This window comes from Siphateles boraxobius, unplaced genomic scaffold (assembly GCF_051911475.1).
Source record: "Siphateles boraxobius isolate OS27281-9 unplaced genomic scaffold, OSU_SipBor_1 22, whole genome shotgun sequence".
Classification (NCBI taxonomy): Eukaryota; Metazoa; Chordata; class Actinopteri; order Cypriniformes; family Leuciscidae; genus Siphateles; species Siphateles boraxobius.
The window spans coordinates 33,186,127-33,207,642 of record NW_027508833.1 but is presented as its reverse complement, the minus strand read 5'-3'; the positions used below and the strand labels follow the sequence as shown (position 1 = coordinate 33,207,642).

Genomic DNA, 21,516 nt, shown 5'->3' with positions numbered 1-21,516 from the left:
TGTTGCGCATGCGCGGTCAACACAAAATGAACGAATCACTCTCTGAGGCAACTCGGTAGTCCCGAGTCATATTTAAGATTCGTTCAAAATGCAGTTTGTTTGAACTTTTTATTCATCAAAGTATCCACAAATTTTTAAGCATTTTTATTAAGTAAAATATTAAGCACAAAAACTGTTTTCAACATTGATAATAACAATAAATGTTTCTTGAGCACCAAATATGCAAATAAGAATGATTTATGATTTCATGGAAATATATTAAAATAGATAATTGTGATAATAGTTCATGATATTTTAATGTTATTCTCAACCCTGATCAACACTGATCAATTGAATGCAGCCTTGGTGAGCAAAAGAGACTTCTTTCAAAAACAGAGTATTAGTCACAATGACGTTGTGAAGAAATGTTGATAGTGCAAACATATGCAGAAATAAAGACAAAAGAATACTCACAGCAATAGACTGTATACATGTATCTGCCTTTAGTTCAAATGGTTCATGTATTTGAAAAATTCCCATTCGGTGTGGAAAGGCCTTTAGGTTGGGATTTTGAACCCAGGTCAATTCATGTGCAAAACAAAAACTGTACAACTACACTAACACAATTCATACTTTCATTAAAAACTTCTTGTTAGAGTGTTTCTGTCCTTAGTCATGTCTTATTTCGCCTTGGGCACAAGTGAGCCAGTACAACAGAAAAAAAAGCCCTTTCAGAAAAAAGGTGCATGATAGTCCTGTAGGGCCTTCTCTCAACTTTCTGAACTTTCTGCTGTATTAATTGATAACCCCTGTTGGGTTTGCATCACCCAGCGATGCGAACATCTGAAATGAATGCTGAGACTGAGAAAAGTCAAGCTTTTTTATCTTCGAACAGTTGTGCAGATTGCTCTGACAAAGTGAAATGTCAACTTGATGCATTGGCCATTTGTTCAAGTGTCACACAAAACCCTGTGGCCATGTGACATTGGCTGTTATTCTGTGCCTTCGCCTTCATTTGCTTGAATCCATCATGTTCGCTTCGCGATACAACATTACGGGAGTTTAACCTCCAATAAAACAGACTCAACGTGGGATTTTCTGACTTGGGCTCTTTTAACACTTAGACATACAGTATAAAAACCCATATGATGACAACGATAAATGAGAGCTTCAAGCTCGTGCAGCATGTTCCAGCATCACAGAGAGCAGAGGCTCATCATAGATGCATGGTTTGTGCAAAATAATGGCCTTCAGCATGTCCTACAGAAGTGCACAGAGAAGAGAGAAAACGAGAGAGAGAGATGCGGATACAAGGAGAGTGGATATGAGTGATATAATCCTCTTTTATGCCTGCTGAACAGAGCAGGAAATTGTCAATGCAAATTAAATAATTAGGGGTGAACATCTCCAAGAATAACCTATGCATCAGAAAGCAGGTAGCTCATCTCTCTCTCGCTCTCTCCCACATCCTCCTCTGGTCCAGGATGCCTCATCAACCAGCTGGGATTTCAGCCATGAATATTCAACAGCAGGGAGGGCAAAAACACGAGCTAGCAGTTCCCATTTCTAAACACAAGCGTCTGGTGCAGTAGCAGGCATGAGATCAGGCTACTTATGTGGTGGCACGAAATCAAAGAGAAACTGCTCCACCATTTGCACCAAATGTTCCAGGTGACATGGTGGACTGGATTTATTGGTGCCAAAACAGATATACGGCAAGTCCTAGATATGGGGTTTTGAATCTCGAAGGAAAAACAAGTGCATCTTTTAAATCGCTAGTGAAGCGCATAATGCTAGCAATGTATCTGCACAGTTTAATTTATTCTGTTGTTAAGTGCTTGTAGTTGAGATTTGCATGTTATTAATGACTGCATATAAAGTGTTAAGTACTGTATGTTAGGGCTGTCGCGATAACCACAATATTGCAGTACCATGCTACTGACAGGCAGAGGAATTCAAGTAACCGCAGCAACTGCGAACCGCGTTTTCTTTTTTCATAAGGCCACCCTTCGTGGTTCGTACCATGTGTATTGAATGTTAAATAAGTTAATAATGATAACAAGACTGTTTATCATGGTGATTTCTACAGAGGATTCGTGGATTTGGACTGAAGCCTAAACAGACAGTGAATGTGATCGCCTGAGCGTCATTCGATTACCTGCATCTGTCTTTGAAGTCAAGTCATGTATATTCGTTAAAAGGTTGCCGTTTCCAAGGAAAGTAAAATATTTGTCGTAGGCTATTATCCTTTTAACGTGTAAGGATATTTACCATGAATGGCGTCAGCGCTGGTCAGCATTACACAGCGCGAGGAAGCCGTGGGGGGAAAGCAGCGAGTCACGCATTGAATCAATGCCATTGGTCTCTATTAAGTGAAGCATTGCTTCAGCTTTGCCCAACAGTGAAGCATTGCTGGCCAGCTGAGCCTTGAAAAGTGGAGCTCAAAGTTAAACAATAATTAACACCTTGTTTCATTACATCTATCATTTAAGGAATCAGCTTTTCTGAACGTTTTCGTTGAATGAACGGTTTAATGACTCACTAAAAGACAGTCCGTTGGCGTAACAACTGCGCGCTGAGTGACAGTCTTTCAATGCGCAGAGACGCTGTTTAGTTTCGGTTACATTGGTTACATTGTTTTTGTGTATGCTGACCACATCATAACACGTATTTATATAGCAACAAATAAATATAAATAAATAAATTGCGGTAAAACCGCATATCGCGCTATTGAGCCACTCAAAATTACCGCAAGGGAAATTCCTTCACCGCGACAGCCCTACTGTATGTACATATATGAGAAAATATTTCCAGGACAAAACCAACATCTGCTTAATGGACAGTTAAAAAAAAATACAGGGCACTTCAGTAGTGTCTTCATAATTAAACGTGATTGTTGCACAAAAAAATCTGCCTATCAGGAACAGTTTTGAACTAGGCACCGTATCGTAAAATCGTGATTCTTGACAGGTTTTTCTTAAGGAGATAGATTTGAGATTGCATGGTGACCCAACAAAGAAACAAAATGTAACGCACAATTAAGAAACAAGCACATGAGCAAAAGTGCTGTTGTTTGTGCCCAATATCAAAGCCATGCTAATATTCAGCACAATATTGAGTGTGACATTTCATTTATACAGCATTTAAAGCTCCAGTAGGTAACTTTTGTAAACAAATATTTGTTAAAACTGTCATTATGTCCTGACAGTAGAATATGAGACAGATAATCTGTGAAAAAATCAAGCTCCTCTGGCTCCTCCCTGTGGTCCTATTGCCATTTGCAGAAATACACCGCTCCCGGTCAGAAACAACCAATCAGAGCCAGGAGGAATGTCTTAGCAGTGTCAATCACGCTCGTGTACGCGCTGATTACCCCTCTCTTGCACAGCGCGAGCGCGTACCGTCGTTCGTGACTCTCCTGTTCGAACTCGTTCATCCAAATGAACAAATCTTTTTTTTTCGAGTCATTTCGTTCATTCAACGAACGAAATGACTCGAAAAAAGATTTGTTCATTTTGATGAACGAGTTCGAACAGGATCACGAACGTGCATCACAGAACAGAGCAAGGCGAGCATTTGTGCTTATAAAACAAAGTTTTTTATTTATTTTTGAAATGACTGATCGTTTCGCTAGATAAGACCCTTCTTCATCGTCTGGTATCGTTTAAAGCCCTTTGAAGCTGCACTGAAACTGTCATTTGGTCCTTGAAACGTTTGTGTCCTATTGAAGTCCATTATATGGAGACAAAGCCTGGAATGTTTTCATCAAAAACCTTAATTTCTTTTCGAGTGAAGAAAGAAAGACATGGACATCTTGGATGACATGGGGGTGAGTAAATTATCAGCAAAAGTTTTTTTAAAAGTGAACTAATCCTTTAACGTTATCTTAGTAGCTATTTATAACTTATAGAAAGAGTGCAACGTTATAAAGTTACATGTATTGCAAAAGACATAATGATTTGAGGACCAAGTTTGTAGTCAAAGTATGGGCAGGCCATAGTCAATGTAAAGCATATTGTTGATGTTTCGTCCCTATTAGTGAATGTTCCATAACTGTTTATAATCCGCCGTCATCTGTGGTCCTGCTTACTAGCCTGCGCGTTCACGGCAGGCTCCGCTGTGGGGGAGGAGCTGTGGAGGGAGGGCTCTAGCGCGGCAGAGAGCAAGGGGGTTGGACGTGTAAGTTGTGCTTGTTCAAATTTTCAGGCTAAGTCAACATTTTCTCAAAACTCCCTACTGCAGCTTTAAATAAACAAGAGATGCGTCCCTACTCACTCTGTACTTATGCACTCTTCCATTTTATAAATAGTGCAAGCAGTGTGTTCACACTTATAATTACAACACGCAACGGTATAGTACATAATGCATAGTATAAGTGTATAGTGCCTTGTACATCATATGGGACACAAGAAAGAAGTTAATATTGAACAACTTAAATTTCAAACATAATATTGCCTGTTACAAGATATAACATTACAAGTTATTTTGTCTTGTTTTGACCTGCCAAAAAAAAAGGTCATAAACAAAGCCAAAGAAGAAACGCTGTGAATTTCTGAGCAATACATAGTACTGGAGATTTCCTTCCTGAATAAATAATTTAAGTTGTTCATACAGATAGTTGCTTGTTGCCAGCTACTGTCATAACAATGTAACCAGTGGAAAGATTAATCCTTCCCCTATGTGCTATATTCCAAACTATACATAATGAAATTGCAAATGCATCCATTTAAATTGCACATGTACTGTATTTCAATTGTCTTACCTGTGACAAGGAAAGTACATCGGCCAGCACCTGCTTCGTTGGTGATGTCACAAGTGTACGCGCCGTAGCCCTCACGGTTGAGTGACTTTACGTGGTATTCCGTCTCGTCCCGAGTATCGAACTTGCCCGTTGTTAGCAGTCTGGTGCCCAGTTTCCATTCATATGTCAGTACTCTTGAGGGGTGGGCACGTAAGACCCTGCAGCTCAGTGAGAACGGCCGGCCTAGACCCTGCCTGATCTCCGTATACACCGGCTCCACAGCGGGAGGATCTGGAAAAGGACGCACATTCATATCAGACAAAAATAACGTATTTGCATTGGTGTCTACTAAGTAAAAAAACAACACAGTTCCCTGCTGAAAAATCCAAAGGTATGATTTGCATGCTGGTCACCAGCATAGGAAGCGTTTTGCTCCAGCATGACTATGCTGGTCCACCAGCTAGACCAGCACTATGCCAGCTCTAACCAGCATAAACCAGCCTGGACCAACATGGAATTCATGCTGGATTTTTCAGCAGGGTTTAGAAATGTGGCAGTTTGGAGAAGTACAGAATAAACATACTGTGACTGATAAAATAAAGATTCATTCACAAAATCAACAGGTTTTTGATATATAATGGCCTGTGAGTGACAGGAAATGCGAAAGTTACTTGACAATGTTGCAACAGCAGCTTTACAGTCATCACAGAAGGATCTGTAAGTTTTAGAATCACTGCGAAGCAGCAAAACAGCAGAAAAAAGGGGGGAAAAATGCTGACTCACCCACTCATAAGAGGGTGACCTGTCATGAATCAGTGATTCATGGTGTTGCGAGCCAATGCTCGCACATACACCATGATGCACACCATCAGAGAGCACAGCCCCGGGAGAGCATCATCAAACATAACATCATGTCCTTAGAAGGGTGCTGGCATCTGCACAGAGTTTGTACTTTTTATAGTCCGATTTGGAGAAGCTTCCTGTTACTGTAGTGCACAGCACTTCTATTAATGTCCGCTGAGAGTCATGCGTTCTTACAGAGAAGGCTTGATGCACAGAATTCACACACCACATTCCTCTCTTACTCTTCTATTTCATATACAGCACACCACCACTATGTAAGCTACAATATGCAACATATGGCAACATAAAGGGCTTAAGGATTATTTGAAAAGAAATGTTGATACAGTAAAGTATGGATATTGAATATTTTCACAAAAATAGTTGTTGATGACTGAAAATCTCATAATGGTTACTATGGCCCTGCAATAACATCTTCCCAAAGAAATAGTCTTTGCCTAAATTTTATCTAGTATGCCTTCAGTAGATAAATGGAACAGTATAGACAATACAGGGATGCAGTCCAGTAATTCAGACTATTCATACTTTACAATGTACCCCTACATCTCAAATCCACAGTGGCAATCATTTGAGGCATGCTCATCTCAGTCCCATTTCAAAAACTTACATAGAACAGCACATATTTTCTCCTGTCTAAAAGTGCTGGAAATAAAAAAGGAAAGCAAACTTACTGTAGGACATAGGCTGAATCCATGCTTCTAAATTCTTAAAGATCTAAAAGCATAAGTGACAATGCATTAAATGACTGAAATTAATTTAGTAGGCAAATACTGTTTGCCTATGCATGTATTTCTTTATAAAACTACTCAATCATTTTAATCTTTTTATTGTATTATTCTTTACTTTACTTATTAGTAAAATGCAAAAACTGTAATAATAAAGAATAACTGTGTCCAGGCTGGCCCTGTACATAAATGGAGACATGTATTGTAAATTGACTTTTATATACATGTAATATATTACTTTATGTTATATACTATATTTACATTAATCACCCTACTCTATATCATAAACAAACAGTGGGTAAAACATATATTTTTTAATAATGAAAATAAAAAAAGTCTCAGGTTACGACTGTAACCATGGTTCCATAAAAAGGGGAACGAGGCTATGGAGAATGCCATCAGCTTGACTGGTGTCTAAAGTATGTATAAACACACTCCAATTTCGTTGGCTGGCGACTGTCACACTTATATGAAGACAAGGAGAAGAACGGCAGTTCAAGTTACAGCAAAACTTTAATAACTCAAAACCAAAGAGATCCACGTGACAGTGTGCACTCAAACACAATCAACACTAGACAATGAACACACAGAACTAAAGGTTCAAGATAATGAACTCAAATGAAAACAGGTGTGCTCTAATTAATAACGTAATAAATAACCATGAAAACAAATGGCAAGCAGGAACACAGGACACAAAGAGAAGCAAACGAAACCAAGTCTTTGAAAACGAAACCAAAACAGCTAAACATGACATTACTCCCCCTTTCGGAAGTTGGCTACTGGCACAATAAATGATAAATGTTCTAATTGAGTTCAGGATAGTGGAGGAGTAGAGGACCTCAATGGTGGAGCAGAAGACAACCAAAGCAGGACTGACGACCCCCATAGAGGAGCGGAAGACCACCACAGCAGAGTAGACAAGACTGAAGATCCCCACAGTGGAACCGATGGTGGGAGGAGCCAGGGTGGAGTTGGCGGTCCAACAGCCAACAGTGGAGCCCAGAGAACTGAAAACCCAGGCGCAGCTGAGGAGATGGAGAGATCAGACAACACCATAGGTTCAGGAGCCCATGGTGGAACTGCAGTGACGAGCAGCCGAGGTGGAGCCAGGGTTCCAGTGTATTGAGGTGGAGCCGGAGGAAAGGCAGAGCCCGATAGAGCCGTAGGGGTGGAGGGATGAAGCTCAGCTGATACAACACCAACTCAAAGGGGAGCATATAACACCAACTTCAGGAACCAACAGTGGTTAGGGAGGGAGGTAAATGAAGTAGGGGAAAGTAATTGCCCTACATACTCCATTCACCCTGCATAAACCCTAAATGGGGTACCTCCTAAGCAACCATCCGCAGGGGAGCATACAATTTTACTTTAAACCCTAACATAGGGGAAAAATTGCTCAACCATGGGAAACAAAATACTCCGGGGTATCAGAAGGGAGAAAGGGGGCATTGTGAAGGAGGCAGGATGTCCTCAGACATGTGCCCATTCTCCTATTTAAACTGAAGTATCTTTGCCAAAAATGCGCCGGCACACATAAATCGCAGTCAAGCACTGGTCAGCATGCATATGAAACAGGCAACAGAAACAGTGGTTTCAAATTCCAAAAACCTGCTCTAATCCTGGGCCAATTCAGCATGGTTGTTCTCCACAGGAGGGAGCCATGACGAAAATGTAGGATCCAGACATCAAGGAACTCTACAATCTACTATCCAGCCCTGGATCTAAGGAGCATGCTTAACCTCAGCATTGCTCTGGACTAGAAAAGTTAGCGGAAGACACTCTTAACATTTGTCCATACTCTGTGCCTATCACGTAGGTCCATGAAGGCAGACCCATACTTCAGCAACCTCAGGCTATAGGGGTTGTGGAATGTGCTTTGTGGAATGGATGGCTAGATCTGACTACGGAGATAGTACAACCTTCATCTGTGTGTGGACAGCAGAGGGAGCAGATTTTTTCAATAACATCCACCTCAACTTATTAACCAACAGAATTAGAGCTAGAAGAAGGAGTCCCAAAAGGGAAAGAACTTCCCATCATTGATCCCATGCTCTGCCTACATTCCCTGTGATCAATCCCGCATTGGCGCTAAGGTGGCTACGGGACCCAAACCACAGGGTGTAGGAGCTCAACTCTAATCCCTCAAGAGAGAGTCAAGCATAGGTGGAGCTTCTCACCGCGACCACATCAAAAAGAATGCATTCAATTCCCCAGAGAACTGTAAACGTTCCGTTCAGTGCTAGATTCTTATCATTCTATCGAGAATCAGGGTCTGCTGCCACGAATGCATCACTATGAGTGTCTTTAACTCCCTCGAGAGCCGAACATACTCCGTTAAAATACTAGACTCTTATCATTCGATCGAGAATCGGGCGAGAACAGTCTGCTGCCCCGAATGCATCGCTATGAGTGCCCTCAACCTCCTCGAGAGCCAAACGCGCTCGTGCATACGCTGTCCACTATCCCTCGAGTGATAATCAAAGAAGAACAAAGCTTCGTACCAGTCTCTTTCAGCTAGTCTCGTGAATGCCGAGAAAAAAAAAGTAAAAAAAAAATAAAATATATATATATATATAAAATGAAATAACTAAAAAAGTTCCACACTTTGTGAGTTGAAATAAACTTTTTTTTTAAGTCATTTTTTCAGGTATGAGAGTAAGAAAGAAAAAGGCAATGGATGAATGGGGCATGTTTTATGAAATGACAAGAACAGGCTTTAGCAATCGTGCCATTTAGAGAATAGCTTTCTAAAATCAGTGGTTTGTTCACTTTGTTTCCCCACTCCAAATGACAAACATGTGGAGGCCCCTCGCTGTGAGTGGATTACATTCTGTGCAATACAATATCTGTTACAGCTGAGGTCAACAGTTCAGCTTCCACAACGACTTTATTCAGGCAATGATGCGAGCCCAAGCCTACCGCATTTTGTCATTCTGAATTTCACGGCTGAGTTTCCCAAACTGAACCAATTCCTGCTGACATGTTGCCAATGGATGAGGGTTTGATAGACTAGTCATGGCGGTTATCCCACACTCGCGCTGTCAGACAGGTGACGGCGAGCAACAGTGTGTATTTGCAAATCGATTTTCAGCAATATGGGGAGAACAGGAAAAGACGTTTGCAGAAATGGAATCAATTGTGTATGTAAGTGGAAAGAAAAAACAGATAAACGATTTACTGAAATACTGCAACAGGAGGTGAAGAACAGTCCCAAATTGCTAATAAATGTTCTGTACATTGCACAATATGGTTTAGCACACTTCTGTGTACACATTTTAATAACATCTGTGTATCATATTGACTCTCTGCTAGTAAGCTGTAATTGTGTAAAGGATTTATGTGTTTGCAACAATATACTGTATAGCTGCAACATGTCTGAAGTCTACATGAAATGAGTAAAACAGTATTTTGAATAAATTTTCATTTTATTTTTATTTATGGAGTTTATTCATTATAAATGGAATAGATTATGGATTAGATTAGAGGGTGTTAAATAATTTAATAATTAATATCAGTATAATTATAATAACAGTAATCTAATCAAAAACATAGGGTACAAAAACAAAAATCCGCAGAAAGGGAAAGTAGTTTCAGAGTAAGTCATTCAATTTTGATTATAAATTAATCAAAATACCTTTTCTTCAGAATACCATCCACTGATGAATCATTTACAATAAGACAAGAAATGTGCATTAAGAAAGCAAATAGGAACAATTTAGATTTAATTTTCAAACAAACATGATTTTAAGAATGGCTTGCTTTATTTATATGAATTAAATGGGAATAGAACACATGAATCAATGACAAAATTCTACAATCATATATGAGGTAATTTCTTAAACCATTCTCTGAACTTAAGATCAAGTATAAAATGAAGTCAAACAAAACAGTTAGAATTACTGCCTGGCACAACAGCCTTATGAGACTTCATGTTAACTTTTGAATCAGTTGTGTTGACTTCTGCATCATTATTAAGGGTCTTAATTGCACAAAGAAGACAACACTTTACAGTGAAGACGTGATGACTGTTTAGCTGCACGAAACATTTGTTTCTGACCTGTGTAGGAAATTGTTATGCAACACGCAATTACATGACATAACATGACAACAGGCTTGTGTATAGATGAGACTGTTAAAACCTATTAATTAACAAGTCCCCAGGGAACCCTCTTTACAAATTTGTATCCAATATTAACTAAAGCAATAATGCAGTTTTTTGTTCTATTTCGGTGAATTTCTTAGGGGACAAAAAGCTGGGTTTGATGCATGAATGGTGATCGTACTTTGAATTGCACTCAGGACTTTTGCATGAGCATACCCTCTTTTTCATAAATTAATGCTATTGGGAATAAATTAGTTCTCTGCTAATTAGGCTGGCAGCCAGTTTTGAATGCAATGCTAAGTGAACATTGAGCATGGAACACTGGCACTATGTCATCCGAGGAGAGGAATATTCCTCTATTCTCCAGCGCTTATCCCAGTTCCACACCACTAATCAGGATGCCAATTTTATCCCCTCATAACGAGGATCCACACTGCTCTTATATTCCACATCAGAATCCTTATTTGCATATGAGCCGTCCCAGTGTTTTGTCACTTTGAATAAGTAGCTGTCATCCAAAAAAAACTCTCTTGTAGCAGTTTCTTAAACCATACATCAGTTCTACTTAGACCTCGTCCAAGTTGCAATTACTTATCGCTGGGCCCAGATGGAATCTGTTGGCTTTTATTGCATTTTCTGGACTTATTTTAGGAAAACTCATCTAAATGGATTTAAACGTGGTAAAATGTTGGGAGTACTACTTTTATTTGTAGCAGAAAATGTAATCAAATTAGCTAAACCGTTGAATAAATAAACATGCAGTGTTGGGCAAGCTACTCAAAATGTAGCACTACATGTTACACTACTAATGGAAAAAGTAGTTTTCTACATTGAAGCTATATAAAGTAGCGTAAAACGGGGCTTTTCAATAAATATACTGCCATTAAAATATGTTCATTTTAAAAACATGGGAACAAAATTATTAAAAAAAGTAAAGATTCTGAAAGCATATACAGAGATCTCGAGATTCAGATTTATTAGCTTTACAGTAGTAATAGTAAATATGATATTTTATCATATGATATGATTATTATGTATTTTTAAATATGTTTTCATTATAAATATGGTGATTATTTCCAAAGTGGACACCCACCTTAATATTTGATATTTACCATGTAATGTCAACAACTGGAAAAGTCAGCCAGCTATTTATTATCATGTCAATTATTGTGCCTTCAGCCCTAAAAGCAGTGGCGCCTTTTACCCCATAAATACATATTCTTCCGTTACTGTAAAACTGTTGCTGTAATTACCTTGAAGAAAACTGAAAAACAAACAAGACCTTTGTCTCAAAATATAGTAGCGAGGCCGGTGGCGCGAGTAATAATGAGTCCCATGGATGAGCTTCGGTATAAAAGGAGGAGTGACGTCACTTCTCGTTTTATACCGAAGCTCATCCAGAGAGAACCAGGCCTGGGTCCTCATATATAACCATTGCTTACGCACAAAACAGGCCCTGAAAGAGGTGTACGCCACTTTCAACGCACAAGTTGTAATTTATAAAAACAAACTTGACGGGAAAATTTGCGCACCTGCACGCAAACTCTGACCCATGCGTACGAACATTTTGGAGATGGAGCAGTTTGGCGACACCGATGGTGAGCTGGTGTTACATGTCTTTTTGGTCACTTTTAGACAGAAAATCTAAAGAAAATTATACATATACTGAAAGATTATACAAATATAATTTCACTCACCAAGCCTATCACATGAAGCAAACATCCATCCCTTCTTAAATGTCAGCGCCAGCGAGCGCGTTTGGCGTTGACTGACTGTTGATAAACTGACGCATATATAGCCGGCCTATCTAAAACCGTAAATCTTCATTATAAGTCCTAATCATAAATACAGTGCATGTTCACAATAACAGTTTAAATAAATAAAAGAATTATTTAAACTTTGTTTTACTTCTGATATAAACATTTAGATTAAATAATTACATGAAATCATTACTGAGAAGTTACAACATTTTTTATATTCAATAAATAGAAATATTTGTTGTGATGCAATGGTTTCGAACACTTTTCCTCTGGCATGCTGTGTTTTAATGTTTAACTAAAGAGATAATTGCTTATGATAAGCAGATTGTCTGAGAAAATAGTTTTGTGCAAATAATTCACAACAAGGTCTATCTGTTTCCATTAAAAACATAAATCAATTAAAAATACTCCTTGGCCAGTGGAAAAGATTGAGAAAAACTTTCTCTGAAATGTATTTTACACTATTTGATTTATTTATTCAAAAACAAGGCAAGGATAGGCTACTAAATGATTTTTATTAATGTAACTAATGTGACAGCACATCGGCATTTCATATTTTCCTAATGTATTGTACCGTTAAACATGTTATCACGTGGATGAATAATAATATGCAAATGATATGGTTGTTTCGGGGAGGAGACGCATGTGCGCACAATCTTCCGCTAACTGGGATTTATAAAGTGAATTCTGCGCAGGTTTTGGCGTACGCACGGTTTTATAAGTCTGAATATTTTTTTGCGTACGCCATTTTTGGCTTTCTGGCGCACGTACACTTTTAGTAAGGATCCTACGCACAGTTTTATAAATGAGGCCCCTGGACTTTAAGTTGGTGCTTTATTTTGGTTATTTATTTAGGTTATGCAGCAGTCATCCTTGAGGGGCAGCCGCTTTATTTTCACTTTGTTCTTTATGTTTATTTTATTATTGTTATGTTTAACGTTCGCCGGTTCCCTCCTTCTTCCCTTATCAACAAACCTTGTTACTTACAATAGTGCACTGAACTTTGCGCTGCTGTCCGCGATTGCGTCAAGGATCCGACAAACCTCCACGGGTTTGTTAAGAAAAGTTCTAAGGTGAATGGTTTTCTAAAGGAGTAGCCCCGCTGTACCATACAGATGTAGGACTATAGACTATAGTTCAAAAGTTAAGGATTAGTATTTTTAAAATAAATAAATTAACAGGCTATATTTACTCAGCAAGATTGCATTAAATTGAACAAAAGTGACAATACAGACATTTATAATGTTACAAAAAAAATCTAGTTCAAATAAATGCTGTTTTTTACATTTACATTTTAAAATCTATTTAAATTGAACGTTATTTTAAAATGTAATAATATTACTGTTCTTAGAGTATTTTTAATCAAATAAATATCAATGCAGCCTTAAAGTCATAAAAAAAAAATTTAAACCCCAAAAGTTTGAAGGGAAGTTCCTATATATATATATATATATATATATATATATATATTTTTTTTTTTTACAGATACAAGTGAGGAAAAAATACATATACTAAGAATAACAATACTACGACCTCACTAACATCTTCACTACTTTCAGAGGCGCAGATGTTCATCACTAGAGTAGATGATGTGTAGAACTTTGTGAATGATGCTCATTCAGATTTTATTCTGATTCTAAAGCTGCTGTGAAGAAGAATCCTCTCAAAAACTTTTTTTACCTTGCTGCTTTAATAATCAGAAGAGGACAAGCTACTGGGTTACTGTCAGGGTTTAACTGCAATTATCCCTTCATTAAAATATATTAGATCATTAATAATCAGTCAGCCTTGCCACATTTAGATGCAATTAAAACTTACTTCACTCCAAGGTGTTGGCAGTCCAAGGTGCACGGCAGTCATATTCATCACATCTGCTTAACTAACATGACGATATGTGAATCCATCATTAACAGTCACACCAAAATAAAATAAATAAATAAATGACCCTCCCTCATTTTACAAATAGAAGGTTTAGCAACTGCAAGCCAGGCATTTTATGAGACCGAGAAAACTTGTAGCGTTAAAGGAATGTCACGTCCTAATGAGAGAGGCTCAGCTGCCGGTGAAAAACGCTCATGAGAAAATGACAATATGAGCTCAATTGAGACCCTCCCTATTTCTACCTCCTTTTCTGTTATCGTTGCTCCCATCAAACGCATGGGAGCAATGACAAGAGTGCCAATTGACCTTTACAATCTGTAGCTGTTTGCCTCCTGCAAAAATCGCATGTGACGAGGTTCCGATTCTGGTCACAGTTTGTGGCATTGGTTTTGTGGCAATCATTGTCCGTCTTGCATGAATCGGTGTGTGCTTAATTATGGATGGGTAGTTTTTTGCCGGTACATGCTCTGAAAATGAATTCAATTAACCCCTTGACTGGCGAACATTGGCGATGTTGTGTGGAATGTGGGGCGTCCGTGTCGACTTTTGACAAGTGACGGGAGATAATTGAGTTAAAGTGCATTAAAAATACTCCCGTTATACTGACATTTGGCCTGGACACTAGATATTTGCCTTACGTTTTGAAACGTCACACCTCTGCTTCCAGTTATTTTCTGTGGCCATTATTTATTTCTGGACCGAACATTGAATTGCGCATAATTGCATCAGACACAGAGAGATTGTCCAAAGGGACAGCCGTATTACAGCATACCTTGACACAATGGCAGTGGACAGAGAAAGTTCCCATAGTGGCACTGGAAATGTGGTCATTTTATTGAGAGAGACAATAAAAAAGAGGGAAGAGCGTTATTGAGGAAAGAGACTGAGAACATTACAGGCCAGTTACTGTGAGTGTAAACTATTTGGGCCAAAAAACAAACAAACAAAAAAATAAACCCAAAAGTTCTGATGGTTCAAGATTAACTTAATGAAATAAAATAAAAAAGAAAGTATCATAATTGCAACTTTATTTCCCACAATTACAGCTTTATATCTCCCAATGTTACTTTATATCTCACAATATCATTTTTATCTTGCAATTGCGACTATTTTTCAGTGTGATGATAGTCAGAATTGTGACTTAATTTCTCATAATTCCAACTTCATATATCATATATATATATATATATATATATATATATATATATATATATATATAGGCTACACACACACACACACACAGACACAGACACACAGACACAGACACAGAGACAGACACAGACACAGACACAGACACAGACACAGACACACACACACACACACACACACACACACACACACACACACACACACACACACACACACACACACACACACACACACACACACACACACACACACACACACACACACACACACACACACACACACACACACACACAAATATATATACACACACACTATTTCAGATGAGTGGAGAAGAATTCATCTGCAAACCAGGACTCAGATGCATATTTAAATTATGGTCTGTTGCTTTTCAGATGTCCTCAGGCGGTTCATTTTCAACCTAGCGTTCCATCAGAGAAAAAGTTCAAGGTCAGTGGCAGTCAGCCCGAGCGCTGGAGCGAGTCGCGAGTTGTGGTTTTTGAGGAGCAATTAAACTGAATGCTAACAGAAGGCTTAGAACTGTATGCGGAAAGGATGATGCTGGTGTCATCATGTTATCATTGGAGACACAAGCAGAGATTTCTATAGGGATCAAACACATCATTCATGATGAAAAGCTAATGCAAAGTTATATAGCAGCTTTATGAGTGGTTGAATGGTTGTCACTAAAATAAAGAAATGTAACCATAGTTACATGGCATAAATCTGTTAAGCTATTCATAAGCACTTAATTTCACAGTGAATAGTCCCATTTTAATAGGTAAATGTGTAAGTCCATGTAAAAGGGGCATGATTGACTTAATGGAACCCAGAATGAAAGAATAGGTATAGATAGCTGAGATAAAAAAGGTCTTTCCAAAGAAATTTAGCAGAGGACACTTGAAACTTGAAACATGGGTTATGAAAATTAGATTAAGACCTTTACACAGCACATTCTGTACAACTGTACATTCTTTACTGTCCTTCAAACTCTTGTTTATACATGTATTTTTATGCCTATCTATCTTTATCTATATAACTGAAATTCAATCAATCAATCAATCAATAAATAATGGAAAAAATAAAATAAATAAATAAATGGCACTTGCACCATATTAAATATAGTGTTTCTCATCTAGAGATAAGCTTTGGGTGAAAATATGAAAATAAATAAATAAAGAGAATTAGTGTGAAAAATGTGTAAATATTAATATATAATCCGTTAATACTATACATACTATTCCTTTTGAACTACATATGTAATTTGTCAAAGTATTTTCTTGCCTCCTCCACCATGATGACAAATAGGTCTATGCAAGTCAGATCTCAAACCAAAGTATGTCCAGATGGATGTATATACTCTCCAGAAATGAGCTTCTACTGTTTAGCTTTTAATTTTGTCCAGAAATGATATTATCCTGATTGAATGCCAGGAAAAATAGGGGAAAATCCAAGGGGTAACTTAACAGATGGTGCTCAGGCATTAACCTCTGCACTATTTGTTCTGTGACGAGAGGGCCGAGTTTCATTTTATTACCAATATAACAGAGTAATGCAGATTTGAAGCGCTTTGACAGAACGAAATCCAGGGCAATCTCTCTGATGGACAACCAACCCCCTTCTCGCTTACTCACACAAACATACTCGCTCTCTCTGTACTATCTCCAAACTTTCTCTTGGCCTGTCATAATTCCGGCTCTTTCTTTTCCTCTCTCACTCTTTCAGCATCTGTCTTCATGCTTCTTTTATCCCACCTTTCCTCTCTCTCTCTCTCTCTCTCTCTCTCTCTCTGTCTGTCTCCACCCCCGTAGTTCTAGCACTTGCTGCAAGACCCGTTCAGCTGTCACATATATAAGCAGACATTATCCACTGGCATACATTTGTGCCTTGGACTTCTGCAAGTAATGACTGCAGCATTAGGATTACCTCTGGACCCCCCTTCGACTATTCAACTGCAATCATTCTGTCTGTGATGGAGGGGGAGGAAGCAGCCTTTATCACACAGGGAGAGATGACATAAGTTAGAGCGGTGGAGAATGAGTCATCAAATACAGTTACTCGTTCTGAGCGGCTAATGCTTATGCTAGCTGCGCTTCTGCTGAGCAGGAAATGATGGCTTCGTTAAAGAGCTTGTATCTGTCATTAGACTATGCAATACGTGCAGCTAATAGGGAGACATGTAACATATATTGCTGCTTCAAATGGAGATTTGATATACTCAAACTAAAATTCTGTTCGATTGCTCACTTTCATGTCGTTCCAAACACGTTTGATTTTGTTTTCTCTGTGGTACACAAAAGGAGAAATGCTAAAGAAAAAAGTACTGGTCATTTTTTTCAACATAATTACAACAAATGGGGAGCTTCAAAGGTTCAATAAGGATGCAAATGTACCACAAAAGTGGACCATACAACTTGTGTGCTATAATCCAAATCTTTTGAATCATACAATGGCTTTGTGTGAGAAAGAAGCATCCAGCGAGCTGTTGATGAAAACCGCTGTGATCAAATTTTTAAATCAATGAGCTGAAAGCAGATCAGTCTGATTGTAAATGAATCATTCAGATTGGTTTGGTTACCTGAAACAACTGATCAGTAAACAGATCTGACTCAAAAGAACATTTAATTCACGAATTAGACATTACTACATCTCTCACGAAGACATTGAGGAAAGCTAAGGGGACGTCAAGATATTTAATGAATAATTACTTAAATTTTTGGGTCTGTTTCTCACTTAAAACCATTGAATGACTGCAGAATACCTGGAATACAGTGCACAAGACGTATAGACCACCTTTATTCAACATAGGGTATGTTTACAAAACTAAAAACGCTACATTGTGCATGCCAGGCCAGCAGTTGGCAAGTCACTTTGTAAAGAATCACTATACACCTATAGACTGAACAAGTAATACGAATGCATGACGTCACCGTTTTCATAAATTCATGTTTATGTAGTACACACTGAGATGATAATGGTAACATTTTCAATAACATACACTTTGAAACCATTATCAGGCCCCCAAAATTACGTTTTCATGTAAATGAACGGTAAAAAGGTAAACATGTAAATGTTTTTTTTTTACCCGATTTTTATAGTTGAGAACAGTGTTATATAAATGGCCCCATAGGCTCATTGGAAAACCATGCCTCTACCTCCATTTTTGCAAAAGTATAAAACAAGTATCCTATTCATACAAGTCATTGCATTTTTTACTAGATGAAAGAGGATTACAAACAATTTCCCACGATTACAAATTAATGATTAATAATGACTTATTTCCACATAGTTCCTTGCAAAATACTATGTTATGACTTCAAAACATATTTACAACTCTGGCCCTTAAGATCCACTTTATTGCATTGTTAAGCTCCAACCCTAATAAAATACACCTGAAGAAGCTAATCAAGGTCTTCAGGTCCTACAACAAAAGCTATAGGCAGGTGAGTCTAGTCAGGGTAGAGTCTACTCAAGGGCCAGAGTTTCCCAGCCCTGCCATTGTCATTATTTGTAAACTAATACAGTTTGACATTTGCATTACATAATTATACATATTTACACTTTATATTTATACATAATTATATAGCTCCATATGTATTTCTTTTCTGATGTAGTAAACTTTGGTAGCTCACTTGGTACAGCATTCACAGTCCTGTGAAACACACAATAAAACTCAAAGCTCAAAGACAACAAATGCGTTTTTATGCGTCAAAGTTTGTTTTGGGGTACGTTATTTTTTTTTGCTTTTGTGTCCTTTTTGAATCTTAAAAGCTCAAATCTCCATTCATTGTAAATGCTTTCAATAAAAGTGACCAGTCAATTCCTCAAAATATCTGTTTGTGTTCACAGAATAATGAAATTCAAATGATAATAGGATGAATGGATGAACTGTAAGCCAATTTCTAAAGGACAAAATTCTGTTGTCTGCATTAAAACAGAAACATAAAAATTGAACCGCCAAGCAAAAGCTAAGATTATAACAAGCGTCCGTGACTGTACTTCACTGGAGAGTAGAGCTATGAATTCTAATATCATGACCTAAAAAGCAGGTGACAAGTGACAAGCAGTTCCCACACCAAGAAAATGAATCGATTTCAAACACGCTCTCATTTTATGTAGAAAATAATAATAATAATAATCCTAGAGCAAAGTATGATGGGTTTAAGCAAATTTCACAAGACACTACAGCACTTTCCAGATCTTGTGTTCATTAGTTTTCACTAAGCCAGTGCAATATGCAAAGGTCAGGATTATTTGATTCAACTAAATAGGGCATAATGATCACACATGCTGAATTCATAGTAGGGTGTAACAAAAGACAAAGCTCGGGGAGAGCGGGCAATTACAGAGAAACAAAATAAAAGCAGTGAATCGTTACTAACAAACAAAATCACCGACTCAGATCACAACAGGAAACACACAAAGGCTATTTCAGACCAATCTGGCCCTCTAGACAAAAAGAGAGTCTGAAGACATTAAAGAAGCAAAACGCTGACACAAGATAGTATTGTGAAGTGTTATTTAAAATTCAAGTCAGAATGATTTTTTTTGTGGATCTATACAGTTTTAGCAATTATATCTTAAAGTGCTGAGCGCTTTTCAGACGACGCTGCATTGTGTTCCTTCATGCGTACGTTTTAAAATGAAATCTTCTAGCACAATGCATTGTTAATTAAGGTATACGTAGAGGTCATTTAAACTTTTCTTTTTCAATACAAACACTATGAAACATGTTTAAATGCATGCATAGTCCAAAAATCTTCCACAACGCAGAACTGTCATGCCATACTGTACATGTACAAACGGTAGTTAAGTGTATGAGAACAATATACTCAGCAAGGCCAGTTGGACCACATACAATCTGCCTTGGGAGGAACTGAGATTGAATATGAGATTGTTGTTTCTAACACATGTCATTTAGGGTGCAAGTAATTATCAAGATGGATATAAAATAGATCTTCCTGACATCGTTACAAATGCCAGATTAATTAAAATCACTTCAGATACTTTAAGTGAAGCGTATATCTGTAATCCACCATGCATCCTACTTGCATTATGGCTGTAATCAGATATTGCATGACATTGTGAACTGTAGGGGAGAATAAGAAAACCTAGCCAGAGCCAGAACATGTTTTTCACCTTCCCCATAGATGAAATGATGGTTAACACTTACATCTGACCCTCACGTGTGCCTGTCTCCGAGTCAAACCAAGTCAAAGTCCTCTTCAGCAATTCGTTACTATGTTATGCTATGATAATATGGAATGCATTACATTGCATTAACCTCTGCACCTGCGCTAATTGAATCTGCGAGCCTTAATGAGACACAGAGAAAAGATCGGCAATGTGCATCGCTCACCAAGGTTGTCTGTAATTACAATTAATGATGCCCCTATACTTTCTTCATTTATTTCTCCAGAAAACTAATGGTTTGCCAATCAACCACGACAAAAACTTATGTTCTAGCCTGAATGTAAGTTAATTAGATCCAGTTAAAGTGCATGAGCAACAAGCAAGTCCAGTACTTACATAGCACTATGAGCTCCACGATGGCCTCTCTGGGTTTGACGTTGAAGCCGTTGTACTGGCTGGTTTGGCAGCGGTAAGTTCCGGTCATCTCACGGGAGACGTTGACAATGCGCAGAACTCCATCGTAACTTTCGGTTTGCATGTTGCCATCCGGCATGGGTGCCTCCTTATCAGCACGGGACCAAAGGATGATGGGTTTGGGTTTGCCAGAGACCAGGCACTGCAGCTCTACTGTGTCACCCTCCTGAGTGGCCAAAGGTGACTTTCCTCGTGGGACGGTCAGGTTGGGTGGAACTAAAAGAGAGTAGATGATGATTACAATGTACATCAATGAGCTATGAAAATGCACATTTTACTCCACAGTCCTTGGAGGAATGTTCTGGGTACAAGTCGACAGCATTTATTGTATAATGATAATAACCAGAAAAAATATATTTACACCACTAAAGTTTGTATACTATACTACTACAAAATTGTGAAATAAGTATCATTTTTATCAATGATTTTCAAAGTGTTTTGTACTCAAAAAGGCTGCATTTATTTAATCAAAAATGCTGTTTTCAATTTAAATCTATTTTACAGTGTAATTTATTCCTGTGATGGCAAAGTTGAATTTTCAGCAGCCATTACTCTAGTATTCAGTGTGACCTGACTTATTTTATTTTTTTTAACTAAATGTTGTCTAAAATAAATCACCAATTTTGCAGTGGGACTACAGCTCTAGGTGAATAAACATCTTGTAACAGACATAATATCTATATCGGTTTTGCCGGTATATCAATAGAGACATCT

The 21,516-nt window shown here is 38.0% G+C and overlaps 1 protein-coding gene across 3 annotated transcripts in view; it reads right to left on the bottom strand.

The window, feature by feature from the left end:
* The window catches only part of mdga2a (MAM domain containing glycosylphosphatidylinositol anchor 2a), a 177,704-nt gene that overhangs the window by 39,841 nt on the left and 116,347 nt on the right, over nucleotides 1-21,516 (bottom strand). For all 3 annotated transcript variants that reach the window (XM_077239772.1, XM_077239771.1, XM_077239770.1), the window contains exons 8-9: nucleotides 20,725-21,018; nucleotides 4,742-5,011 (exon numbers count right to left, since the gene is read on the bottom strand). In XM_077239772.1, the coding sequence (XP_077095887.1) occupies nucleotides 4,742-5,011; nucleotides 20,725-21,018 (564 nt within the window). The remainder of the gene's footprint in view (nucleotides 1-4,741; nucleotides 5,012-20,724; nucleotides 21,019-21,516) is intronic.